Genomic DNA, 13,539 nt, shown 5'->3' with positions numbered 1-13,539 from the left:
CTCCCGCCTCCGGTCTCCGCCCGATGCGGGGAGGAGCGGGAGGAGCGGGCGGGTTGGGCCGCGCCTGCGCTGCAGGGCGGGGAAGCGGCCGCGCAGGGTGTGCGCAGCTGCCGCCGGTGCGTGGGGCCGCAGATGGAGCCTCCCCCCGGCGCCGCAGGTAGGGGCGGTCGACGGGCGGGCGGGCGAGCGAGGGGGAGGGAGGGGAAGAGGGAGGGAAGAAGGGAGGTCGGCGGGCAGCGGAGCGCCGTCCAGACATACTCCCCTCCACCCCCCGACCTCCTCTTCCCCACTGCCGCTCGCCTCGCTAGGGCTTCCTGTGGGAAACCCCCGTCGCTTTCCGCTGGCCCCTCACACCCGCCGGAGCGGGCGGTGGCCTGGGCTGCGGCACACCGCCGGCGGGTGCTGGGAAAGGTCGCCCTGAGGGCTCCGGCCCGTCCTCCGCGAGGTTCCCGGCGGACTGGGACGTCCCCGCCGCCCTCAGCGGGCTCTCGCTGCCACCTCCCTCCTTCCCTCCTTGTCGCCCTGCTGCCGCCGCCGTGACCTCCAGCGGCAGGACGCGGGGCGCGGGCAGCTCTGGGGCGTCCAGGTGACTGCGAGTGCCTGCTGTAGCTTCTCTGGCTGTATAACAAACGTAAAGGCAAAGCACCTAGGTTATGCGGTCCTCGGCTTCGTGCTACCGAGATCTGGTCCGAGTAGATATAGACATGTGTCCGCAGGAGTGAATGTCAGCCGCTGGCCTTTATGCCCATGTAATGTTCGCTCATGTGCCCAGAGTTCCCGAGGCAGTTGCCCTCGGCCTGGTGTGTTAAAAGGCCATTTCCCTGTCACAGCGAGCCCAGCGAGGTGTGGGCCTGCTTCAGCTAACGCAAGATGTTGAGACTCCCGTAGGTGGTGGTGAACTGCAGTGGTCGTGCACCTCGGTCCTTGCAGCCTGTGGCTGCTTCTCCAAAAGCCGAAGAATGCTGGCCAAGGCCAGGCTCTCGGTTTCTGATGGAAACCTGGCCTGGACCTGGCTCTCCCGGCCTTGCAAACAAAGCGATCATAGAGTAGTCAAGTTCCGGGTTTAGTGATTGTATCCTCTAAGCATTGATCTGTTACTCAATTAAGAAAATGTTATAAAACTTACTGCTGCATTTCAGGTGGTGGATGTCCATCTACAGTGTAATTCTGCTTCCCAGTTATTATTACATCAGCCAATTCACAGATTTGGAGGATATTCTAAGTTGTAAGGTACCCACAAGGATCAATGAGTTTGACTCTTAAGTAAATGGTCCATAATGGGATCAAACCCCCAACCTTGGTGTCATTAGCAGCACGTTCTAATCAACTGAGCTAATCTCAGTGATTCAAGCTGTTGTGATTTCAGTGCAGAACAAAAAGGATGGCACCAAACACTGAAGTCATCAGCGTTCTGCTTCCCTATTTATGTATATAGTGACATTTTCTGTCCCTCCCAAACCATATGGTGGTTGTATGTTAGCTGTGGTAGGACTGCTGAAGGTGTATTTTGGTTACCTGCTATGTGACACCAATACTGAGATTCATCTGCTGAGCAGTGGCATTGCTTACTGACACCTGTCTAAATCTGCTACCTTGTTATCCACTATCTTTTGCTTCCCTCCCCCCACTCCCCATCAGTCTCTGTCTGTTACAGCTCTGTTGAAAACCTCAGAATGAACTAAAAGTGGAGATGTCTAAGTGAGGTAGCAGAGGAACTGGAACAACAGCTGCAAGAGGTGTGAGCTGCCCTGTTTGTATTAGTAAGGTGTTAACCCAGATACCCCGGTGTGGTAGATTTTAATGTCATCATTTTTAACTGTTTCTTGGCTCATATATGAGAAAAAAAGGAGGAGGATCACAGTTCTGTAAATTGTTGCCATGACTGATACTTCATTTTACGGTCACAAGAAACACAAGTATTCTCATGGCTTTGACAGGCAGTAGGGAGTGAATATCAAGGAGTCCTCTGAAACTCAGACTGTAGAACCTGTGAATTGTGTTGTGATTTGTATGTGAGGAGTTTTTTGATAGCCACAGTTTGGGAAGAAACTGTGGTTGTGTCGTTAGGTGTTTATATCCAGTAAATAAATTGGTAGATAAATATGTTCACAAAATGTTATGTTCATAAAATCATAGATTATCTTGAGTTGGAATAGACCCACAAGGATCATCAAGTCCAATTCCTGGCCCTGCACAGGACTTCTCCAAGAATCACACCACGTGCCTGAGAGTGTTGTCCAAATGTTTCTTGAACTCTGTCAGGCTTGGTGTCATGAGAACTTCCCTGGAGAGCCTGTTCCAGTGCCCAGCCACCATCTGGGTGAAAAACCTTTTCCTAATATCCAACTTAAAACCTCCCCTAACTCAGCTTAATGCCATTCCCTCAGCATGTCACTGGTCACCAGGGAGAAGAGATCAGTGTTTTCTTCACTTTGCGAGAAAGCTGTAGACTGCAATGAGGTCTCCCTTCAGTCTCCAGGCTGAGCAGACCAAGTGACCTCAGCTGCTCCTTGAGTGGCTCTAGGCCCTTCCTCTCCTCTAGGCCCCTCACCAACTTTGTAGCCCTCCTTTTCATGCTCTCCAAAAGTTTTATATGCTTCTTGTCTTGTGCTGCCCCAAACAGACAGGACTCATGGTGAGGTCCCCCCCAGTGCAGAGAAGACTGGGACAATCCCCTCCCTTGCCTGGGTGCCTGATGCACCCCAGGACACGCTTGGCCCTCCTGGCTCCCAGGGCACTGCTGACTCATATTCAACTTGCTATCGACCAGGACCCTCAGGTCTCTTTCCTCAGCGTTGCTCTCCAGATGCTTGTTCCCCAGTCTGTCTGTCCATCCAGAATTGCTCCGTCCCAGGTGCTAAATTGTGTTAAACTTCACATAGTTGGTGACTGTCCAGCCCTTAATTTGTCTAGGTCTTCCTGGAGGGTCTCTCTGCCTTTGAGGGAGTCAACAGCTCCTCCCAGATTAGGAAAACATTACATTATTTTGTTTTATCCTTCTCCAAAATGAATGTGCTTCAGCCCAGCATCGAATTTGATTTTTGTATGCACCACTTCCAACTCTACGTAGGGTGCTGTTTTTAGTAGTAGAGGCCATGTGTTATGAGAAAGCTCATTTTCTTTTTAATGTGCACTTGGTTATAGCTGTCATTTTCAGGTGGTGATGTCTGGATCCCTAGCTGAAGATTCACAGATGTGTGAAGTGAAAGTGGAGTCATTGACAATAGCTGAGATAGACAGTACAGGTTTTGGTACCTATCCTTGACATAAGGCCTAAAAGCAGAGGGGCTGAAGACTGATTTAATATTTTTCCTAAGCTACTTAGTTCCAACAACTTCGTATGTCTATTTCTTCATGTCATGTGGAAGACTAGGTTATTAAATACAACAGCAGTTTTACCAGTGGAAGGAGAAAATTTGGCTTGCAGAATGGATGTGACTTGTTTCAAAGTGGCAAGGGCAGTAAAACTAGAGCTAGAAGAATACACTGAAAAGAATGAAATTATAGCTTCAAAAGATAGAAAGGATAAAATAATGAGAGATAACACAGTGTTGAATTTAAAGAGCAAAAATACAGAAATAAAAGGAAAAGTTGCTTTTCAGCTGTTCTTTTTCGACTTTTAATTAAACTTCTTTTAGATAAGTTTTGTGATTAATAGCGTAAGTTGCCAGAATAACATCTGCAAGCCTTGTGTTAGTGTAACAGAAAGGCTTTTAGTCTTGTCACCTCATGCTCTGTAACTTAAGAAAACACTGATGTGTTTTGATCATGTTCCTGATGTTGGTTTCAAGATCTTCATTCATTTGTATTATGTATACTGATTGTTCATTAACTACGTAGGTGCAGAAGTCAAAGGTAGGTGTTGTGGTTTTTTTGTCTCTTAATCCTTACTTCCAGTTGAAGAAGTGTTTTATATAATGCAGGAGGAATGGTATTTGGTCCTGTTATTCATAAGCCTTGCTCTTTATTTGTGTGTAGTATTCTTTATTTGGAATGAAAGGTGTAAGCTTTATCTTGAAAGGAGTGGCTAAAGAGCTAAATATTCAAACTCTCAAGGAGTTTGGGCAGATTTTTTTCTCTAATGAAACTTTTGTGATTTACATTGGTTTTCATTGCACCTTGTCACACAGTTCTGAAAATTAGTAAGGAGGACTGTGTAGTGCTGGAGGAGCTGATTAATTGTATTGGGCATGGGTGGCAAATCTTAGGTGGTTAACATCTCCTCTTGTTATAACTGGGGAATTTGTTGGTTGTTAGATTTTCCTGCATCCCTTCTTCGTCCAGATATTGGGTACTTTGCTTTTTCTATGTCGGATTTACCTCTTAAGCTCTTGTCTTGTTTCTGATGCAAATTATTGCACGGTTTTTTATGTCACTGTGTAGCTCTATTTTATGTGAGCTGTTTGCTTTATACAATTTATACAGTTTGTGTTTCTTTTCAGGACCTTTCTCTGTTTCTCACTCCAAGTGGGAGTAAGCAATAAATTGGACACCATTCACTGTTAGTTAGAAAGGGTGTAGAGGAAGAAACAGGGGTTGTACACTTGGGAGTGGTTTCAGACAAGAGGTGCTCAAACGTGTGGGCTTGACTTTTTAAAAACAGTGCAACCCTATCCTATATGTAGGAATTGAATTGTGCCTGTGCTGTTAGTACATTTTGGCATCTCAGAAAAAAACCCGGAATGTGTATTTGGCTGCTGAAATCCTGCTGCATGGTTTTTTGTTTAAGTGACAGAAAGCTGTGTTGAGGATTTTGTGTCAGTTACCAAGTGAGGCACTCAGAAGCTTTATAGTGGTGGAATTAGGGCTGGCTCTGCTAGTTTAATCCTTGGTCAGTCTATAGCATTAAAACTCATTCTGTGTTTTTTGCATTTTGCTGGAATTCTCATCTGTTGTCAGATGGGATTTGAGGTGGGCTGAGATGTTCCCTTTATATGTAGCTCACAACCTAATTTTTCCTAACTGGCAGGTCTGTCATAGTTGAACAATGGTACAGTCTTCGTGTTAACACAGCTGCATTATTTCCAGTAGTAAATATTAAGTCCTAATCTGTAATTAATTTTCAGGCCCTGTAACTGGATTTGCTGTGTGATCAGCAGTGTAAAAATATCTCCTTGTGTTGGCTTGGCTTTACTTATAACTCACTAGATGTATGAGCATTTGCAATCTGCATGTAATTAACAAGAAAGTGTGCTTTTTCGGGTCTGCTTTTCCTTTTCTTTCTAGGTATTACAGACTTGCTGTAGTACAGCCATTGTTCACTTTTAGCAAACAGCATTCTTGTAATCCAGTACTGCCATATTGCAGGAGCATGAGCCCCAAAGCAAAATGTAAGATAACAAATTCAGCCAGTGAAAAAGGTGAAAATTGACTTTGAGGTGATGATAGAATGGTGAGAAGTTAAAGCTTTGGAAATCTTCCGTGATGTTGTCATCCCTGTTCTCCATCTTAATTTAAAATGATGTCAGTATTAGAAAGATCTCAAAATCTGGAACTTCTTAAATACAAATAAATTTATTAATATACATTTAAAGAAGAAAAAAAAGGATACTGCATAGAAAAACTGCATTGATAAGTTTATTTTGCTTTTAAATCAGGGTTTCAGGGTATCACAGATCTAGTTTCACTTGGATTATAACACTTCTGTCATTTCATATTGTCCTTCTCTACTTTAAAACCTCAGTAGAAAGTCACTACTTAAGACTCTAGTTTATATGCAAACACCAATGTGCAAATGAGATCACCAAACTCCGTAGCATTTCACATATGTATAAAGGTGTTTGTTTGGTCCCGGTCCATCATCTGTCAGTTCACACTGGATGTTTTTGACTGATAAAATCCTCTACCTTTAACAGGATCCTGCAGGGGTTTTAAGGACCGAGGTTTACAAAGCAGGATGCTGAAATTATTCTGTCGCTTTGACCCCATGAATTCCTTGTCGGTAAAGGCACAGAAGCCCTCCCAAAGGCTACAAGATTGGATACTTAAAGTATTAATTACCTTGATACATCAAATTACAATTGTAAGAAAAGACACTAAGATTTTAGAAAGATAAGTGGTTTTTTACTCCCATGACTTTAATGGGTCTATTTCTAAATGAACTTGTTCTGATGTGTGACTTAGTGTTTTCAAATAGAGGTTTTGAGTAGTAGATAATATATTCAATGATACAGACTTTTTAGATAAGTTTTTATGATGCACATATGCATAAATGATTCACATGAATTAACCTAAGAATGGTAATTTTTATTTAATACAAGGGAATAAGCTAGGCAGAATAATGGAGATGAAAAATTTGAGTTGAATGTGTTCTTCTCCTGGAGGAGTACTAAGCTCTAATTATATTTGCTTATTCAAAACACTGTTATAGGTGCAATAAAATAGATTTGATTTTTTTGTAAAAAGAATATAATGTCTAGAATCAATAGGCTGATTGATGAAAGGAACATTTGACAATAAGCAGGTAGTGGATGCTGTGCTGCTCCCTCTGTTCTTAAGGAAAGTTTACTTTTCCAGTGTATTTTTATAACTAGCTCATAGGCAAGTGTTTTAAAGCAAAACTTTGTAATGAAATGGAGTATTTACCTCACAAAAACAATTTTTACCAAGTGATATGAAGAATAACTGAATCTTCTAAATTAATGCAATTTTGCAACTTAGTTATAAACTTGTTATTCATTCTCCAAACCATCTCAAGTGTTGTGTATACTATAGGTCTGCATATGGAAGAAGTGACAGAATGGCTGTTAAATTCAAGTTTTAGTAGACTCATCATAGATGAAAATAAGGCCTTCCTTTCCAGGAAAACAGCTTCTTTACAGTGGAGATTTTCTTTAAATGTGATGTAGGTTAAAGAATGGTAATTCTGCCTGTATCTCCTTGGTTTTCTTCCCTTTTCACTTTAGTAACTCTACTCTTTCTAGTGCTGAAGTTCTCATTGATACTTTTCCAAGTTTTATTTCTTAGCTTAAAAAAGAAAAGCATCTTAGAAATCTGTCTACTCACAACTGCTTGCCTTTGATGGCAGCTGGTAGGAAAAAAATAGTAAGATGTATTAAAAAAGAAGGTCCCCTTTATGGCTCCACATTTCTCAACCAAGCTCTCAAAATAATGAAAGTGATTGTTTTTAAAATTTATGTGTTTTGAGGAGTATTGTATTTTAACTTGGATTCTTGAACCTTGATTGAACTTTCTACAGCATTTTTGCAAATAACGTAAGTGATGTTTAAAAGTTGACAGAAGTGGGATTTCAAGAAAAAAATTAGGTGGTAGCCAGTTGCTAATTAAAATGATGTAAAGTTGTCAAAACTTTCTCTATTCTTCATATATACTGCGATTCTTAATGAAAAAGCAATAGTATTTAAAGTACTATTTTGAGCATTTTTTGAACATGAATAAATAAAAATCCCAAGAAAATCCAAATTACAGGTCATATAACTAGAAATGCACGTTTCAAAGACTGTTACTGGAATTGTTTGTCTCAGTTCCTCTTGGGTGCAGAAAGTATGAAGCTTCTTTAAGTATCTGAGTAGAGTAGATTTCAACTTTTCTGAGTAATCTGTGTCCCTGCTACCTGAAGTCAGGAAAGAGGTGAAAGCAGAACTGTAAATACCAGCAGGATGTAGTAAAAGATGAGTAAGTCAGTTAGCTGTGTTGAATGAAGTGAGGAGATGATATGACTTTCTCTCAGGACAGTCTTCTAGAAAAGCTTTTGTCTTGGTATCCTCCTCTTGTAATAATAGTCTTCTAATTAATATGAGAAGCTGCTACAGTCCCTTTTGTTATTAGGACTGTAAAGCAGCTTTGTATTTCATTCTGCTCTTCCCCTTAAAGATCTGCTGCCTGCAGCACAGGTCTACACTGTGCTCGTGTTGTTCTCCAGGCCATGCTGGGTCTTTTGGTCAGAGGCTAGAAAGTCAGGAAAGTATTTGTCATCTGTTTTCCCAGCTTCCATACAGAATGAAATTGATGTGTTCTTGTGGTTGAGATGTTCTTGTTCCTATTGATGTGTATTAGTTTTTTGGTGTTTGGTCATTTTTACAAAAATAACGAAAAGTGTTAAACAGACCAGCTGTGGTCCTTGGCCTTCCATGGCAGAGCTTTTGCAGCTGAGGATTTTGATCAACCACAGAAGGCTATTATTACAACTGTAGTGTTGTGCCCTACATATTGTATGCAACAAGAGAACCACAAGCACTGAGATTTGCCAAAACCCACAGATTTTATTTGTTAAAAAATAAAAAAGTCTTAAATGTTTCTTAGTGATTTGGTGAAGAGGGATATTTCCCAGTTTAGTAAACTCTCTCTTTAATTCTTTGCACTGGGCTGAGGTTTTATGGAAAACCATTTCTCTTTTACAAAGCTATTCCCTTTTCTGTTGTTTTCTCCCCTTTTGTCTTTTTTTTTTTTTTCCCCCTGCAAGCTTGTAACTTCTTTAACTGTTCTTTATCATCTTCTCTGTTCCTTGTCCCCAGGAGGAGCATTCTGGAATCTGCTGATCAGTCTTTAGGAAACATTCAGTAGTTCTGTCACACAGATTCCTTGCCTGTAGACTTAGTCACATTTTCAAGGAGCTAGTGACTTAGCTGTAACCCCTGGAAGCCTGCATTTGGTTTTTATTCTGGCTAACGTCTATGTATGTTTTTACAAAATACATAGTTTTTAGTATTAATAGCATTTAGTCTGTGTTTTGTAACCTTTACTTGATTAGCTGTGTTCATCTGTCTCTCGTAATGTTTGATGGTACTTGGAAATTTTGTCAGTAAGTAAGATAAGGGTAAAATCTCAGAGTATTAAATTGATCTGACAAACATGCCCAAGTTTGTGCTGACAGAGGGAGAAGAAAAAGCTGCTGCTAACATTTTTCTGGCCCTCTGGAAGCTGAGGGGTAACATGCTCTTGTTGGTTCACTTTGTGGTGAAAGGCCATGGTCTCTTCAAACAGCCTACCAAGAAGACCAGGAAAAGTGAGTGAAGGATGTGGGTGGGAACCAAAGGTATCAGCTTTCAAATGCAGAAGGCAAACTGTAGGAAAATATATTTCTTACCTGTCTGGGAATAATGTTTTCAAGATGAAATAAAACAGGAGTAAGACTGTTGAAATGCAGATTTTTCTGTAGGGACTAGTCTGCAGCAAATCCGGTATTAGGGTACGAATCACCTTTCTTAGTGCAGAGTAGTGAACGTTCAAAAGGGGAAAAAAGTACTTTTTCTGGAAACTGTAATATAGTTGAAAAAGGGCAAAAGGAATTGATGGTTTTTGAAGGAAAAACACTGTAATTGTAATGCAATGTAGAGTTTAGAATCAAGGAAGAATATTCAAATACTTAAGATGTTCCAGTTGAAACTCACAAGAAAATACAGTACTGCCCAAATTGAACATCTGCATTTGAGCTATTTGGAGAGGTAGTTGCACCCAGAGCCTGAAACTTAGACAGTATAAGGTAATTAAAATTGCTTGGGCTTTTCATAGAGTCAGGTTAGGTTTAACACCATCAAGTCCAACCATTATTAAGCACTTAATATTTTCTAATTAAAGATACAAAAGCAAAATCCTGTGAATACAAACATTTGTAAAATTTAAAAAAAAATTAAAACTGATACTTCCCAACAGCGATTCTTCTAAAAACTGTAGATGAGTTTATAAATAGCCTTTACTGTCATTTTCTTTATACTGTTGAATAATTACCTTTGAATTACTGTTGTAGCTCTCTTTTCATTCTTCCTACTGGATGCTGCCCAGTGTCCTGATGTGCCCTCTCCTTCCTGCATTTTCAGCCTCTATAGACTTGACAACAGGGGACTAAAAAGAAGGAGTTTGCCTGGAGCACAATTCTGTCATGGTTCTGGTTGAGCTGGTGTTAACACCAGTAACACACTCCTTGCTATCAGTCTTACGCCCCTTTTCTTTTGAATAATCAAACAGAAAATTGGGTGTGTAAGCTAAGAGAAAACCTGAAAATCCTTTCTGACTGTTTTGGGCTATCAGGGAGGTCTACTCTTTTGGAGTTTCCTTTTCTTTGCTTGCTTGCTTGCTTGTTTTTTTTTCCAGATGGCCTTGTGTCCTGTTTCCCCTCCAGCCTTTAGTTGCACTCCTACCCACCTCTCTGTGTCAGTAGAGGGATAGCTGATCCTTGCACAGGAGCCCTGTGCTTTGTCATTGTGAAAATCGTGGATGCTTCCAGCCAGCTTTGCTAGTGGGGGAAGCCCAGCTGCTCTTCCCAGGCCCTAAAGACTTCTTTCCTCTCTGCTACATTTCCATGTATGCTATGGTATAAAAGTGGAACCTGTGCGGACCTGTGCAGGTCAGACTTGATGATCCTTGTGGGTCCCTTCCAACTCAGGATATTCTATGATGCTAATTAGGGGAAGTAGATAAGTAGATCTAATTACTCCAAAGTGCTGAGAAGCACTTTTTTACAAGTATTTGAGTTAGTTTTCCGTTTTGACCTGCTTAGTCTCTGCCTGTTAGGTGCATAATAATGATGATGTGATGGGGATGAGTGAGGGCAATGGGGAACTGGTAAAACTGCCTGTTTGGTGACAGGTAGCAACCCACTTGCTTTTAGCTGTGTTTGCATTTGTACATGATTCTGTGTACTCCAAGCAGCAATATAGACAAGTTACATTTAGAAAAGAAAGCATGGGGAGCAGAAATTCAGGCTGTAATTTGGGCCACTGGTACTCATGACAGTTCAGTTATATAGTGAACTAGATCAGAGAATTTATCTAGCTGAAAAATTGCCTACCAGGAAATTTATTTACCTTTAAATGAAATTAACTTCCTCTTTCATTCACTACAGGCTGCTGAGCCTGTTTGTGTGGGCAGAGGGAAAACAGCATCATAGGGATGGGGAGAAGGCAGGAAGGCTGCAGTGCCAGCTTGCTTTGACTGGAGTGAGTAGAGCTGAGCCACGTAGACCGGTGGTGCCAGTTCCTGCCATGTCATTCAGCTGAACTGATTTCTCCTGTTTACAAAACATGCTTGGAAGTTATCTGACAGCTTTGTGTTGTCTGTAGCCTATGTACTGTACCAAGTGTTTGGTACAATAATTGCACTGATACGCTGCAGAAAGTTAAAATGAAGGATATTTGTAATTATTGTATCTCATGAAAATCAGAGCATGGAAGCAAATCTAAGTCATGAGCTATTTGTTTTTAGTGTTTTTGTTGTATGTACAGAATAGACCTTTTCTGTGCTAGAAATGCTAAGAAAGATATTTTGAGGAGAAATGTCTTTAATTCAGATTCTGTATATTGCTCATTGTAATCCTCTGTTTTGTTGACAGATTCCACTAGTAATACACATATGCAGTACTGTGTAATCTCATAATGTAATCTCTTAGCATTAGCAAACTTTAAAAGATGATTTAAGAATGACTAATGTTAGTTCCAGTTGTTTTTTTTATGGAGAAGTAACCAAAAATGCTCTGAAAAATACAATGTTTGAAAGCTGTAGGTAACTTAAAACCTGCTTCTTTCCTTCATTTCAATACATTGCACATTTACCTTTTCTTCATCTTTTTTTTAATACCTGATTTTAAAATGAAATTATTGTAACCCAAAATAACTGACGGTATCTGACAGTAGAGTTTTCATAGTGTGAGCATCCCAACTGATGCTATTCTGAAATGTGATATCAACATCAAAGGATCAAGAAATAGTGTGCTTGAAGATGAAAACCAGGTATTTGGTGTAAATGCATAGGACTATACAGTGTTCTGAGCAAATGTCCTTTAAAGGGTTTTAAACTCAGAAGCTAAGAAGTAAAAAACTGTTCTTGATAAATTCTCATCCCTTCGTTTTGAGGAAAGTAGATTTGGAAAAATAGTAGCTTTTTTTCCTGATGGTCTGTGTTGTTTATTCTAAATCACTAGCTGTACTCAAGAGAATTCTGGAGACAACCGAAAGCAAACTGCAACTGTACTTTTAAGTACAGGAATCAGGCAGCAGCATTTCTTCTTTTTAAATTGGATTGCTCAGTAAAATAGCTCCTAGATCCTCCATTGAAGAGACTTAGTTTTTGTCTGAAGAACTGAAGTCTTCCACGTAGCCATACAAATTCTAGGTTGTGCTCTAGTATGTGCTATGTTTTTCAGCTTTGTGTCAGTGAATAAAAGACTACATACAGATCATGTTTGTATAAAAATACTACTATCCTGAAATAAAAGTATTTAACTGCTGTGCTGTCTGTATGCAGATGTTTTATTTAGTAAAGCAGAAATTCAAATGTGCTGCCAGAATTTGCTCCTATACTTTTGGTTCATTATACACATTAAACAGAGTAGAAATACTCAGGATAATGCTCATATTTGTATTGGAGCAAATTTTTAACTTTCCATCCTTTTGATCTGTGTGTTCCTTCCGTGGTACTTTCTGCGGCTGTTTGTGACAATTTTAGTGTACTTGTGCATGTTATATAAACAATGCCGTGTTATTTCTTTAGATTGACTTTTTCTGAGGGATAGATAAATTTTTTTTTCAAAAATATCTTTTTTTCACTGTTGCAGAAAATTCAAAGCTGAGACATGTAGAAAAAGATGTTTTGATACCACAAATAATGAGGGATCGAGCCAAGGAGCTGTGTTCAGATAAGGTGCAAGGTAAGAGTCAAATATTCATTAGGAGATCAGATGTACTCACTTTTGTGCCCTGAATATAATCCTTGTTTTTGAAATCATGTAGTCAGAGAATTAGTATGTGTGATCTGCATCTTATCAGTTCACTGTGAAACCAGTATTGAAGCATATAAATCTGCTGTGTTGGCTTTGGCTGCTTGGTGATATGGACTATTTTCCAAAATGACTTGTTCTCAAGGGCTGTAGAATTTGGTATGATTAATACAAAAGTTTTCACATCTCAGTCTGGACTATGTGGTGCAGAGCAGTGCAAGAGTTATTGTGTTTCTGTGTGTATTATTTAATACTTACATAAATTAAATTGCCTCATGTAAACCTTCAGTTAAGGCATCTCTCATTATAATAAATTTGTTTAAATATCCCCAACTGACTGCATCCTTTCCCTGCCCCAGCACTGAGATGGTCCATGCACATGAACACACACATGTTACTAGACAAATGTTGAAACAGGGTGATGCAGTGCACTTCTGTTTTTATTTTCTGTTGAGGAGTACTGGACAATAACTCTTTAAAGTGGTATCACTACCTCTGCTGAGAGCTACTTACATACAGGTTAGCCAAGAATGCTGCTATAAGAGGGATGTAAGAATGGATGAAAAGCCACAGATTTACTCTGTACAAATGTTGGCTTTCAGTAGAGGGCATTTGCATCCAGTCATCCAGATCTGTGCTCTCTAAACTCCTTTTGTTCATGCACCCCTTCGGTAAAGAAATTTCTGACTGCGCAATCCCAATATATTCATTTATAAATTATGTAAATGTATCACTGTACTTGTATGTTATGGACATTATAAAACATAAAAATAGAAGTTAAAAAAGGATGAGATAAAAATGAAATAAACAGTACTTTAAAATATTTTTAAGCTATTTATCAATCTAAAAGGATTACTGTTAATAACAGT

At 40.0% G+C, this 13,539-nt stretch overlaps 1 protein-coding gene across 1 annotated transcript in view; it reads left to right on the top strand.

Annotated features, from left to right (window-relative positions):
• The first annotated feature begins 75 nt into the window (after window positions 1-75).
• The window catches only part of CMC1 (C-X9-C motif containing 1), a 45,839-nt gene continuing 32,375 nt past the window's right edge, over window positions 76-13,539 (top strand). Inside the window, exons 1-2 of the mRNA XM_039550230.1 lie at window positions 76-157; window positions 12,509-12,601. Coding sequence (XP_039406164.1) covers window positions 133-157; window positions 12,509-12,601 — 118 coding nt within the window. The 5' untranslated portion in view covers window positions 76-132. The remainder of the gene's footprint in view (window positions 158-12,508; window positions 12,602-13,539) is intronic.

The sequence above is a fragment of the Corvus cornix genome, chromosome 2 (assembly GCF_000738735.6).
Source record: "Corvus cornix cornix isolate S_Up_H32 chromosome 2, ASM73873v5, whole genome shotgun sequence".
Classification (NCBI taxonomy): domain Eukaryota; kingdom Metazoa; phylum Chordata; class Aves; order Passeriformes; family Corvidae; genus Corvus; species Corvus cornix.
Note: the sequence above shows the minus strand (reverse complement) of the source record. Positions and strands in the feature narration are given on the sequence as shown.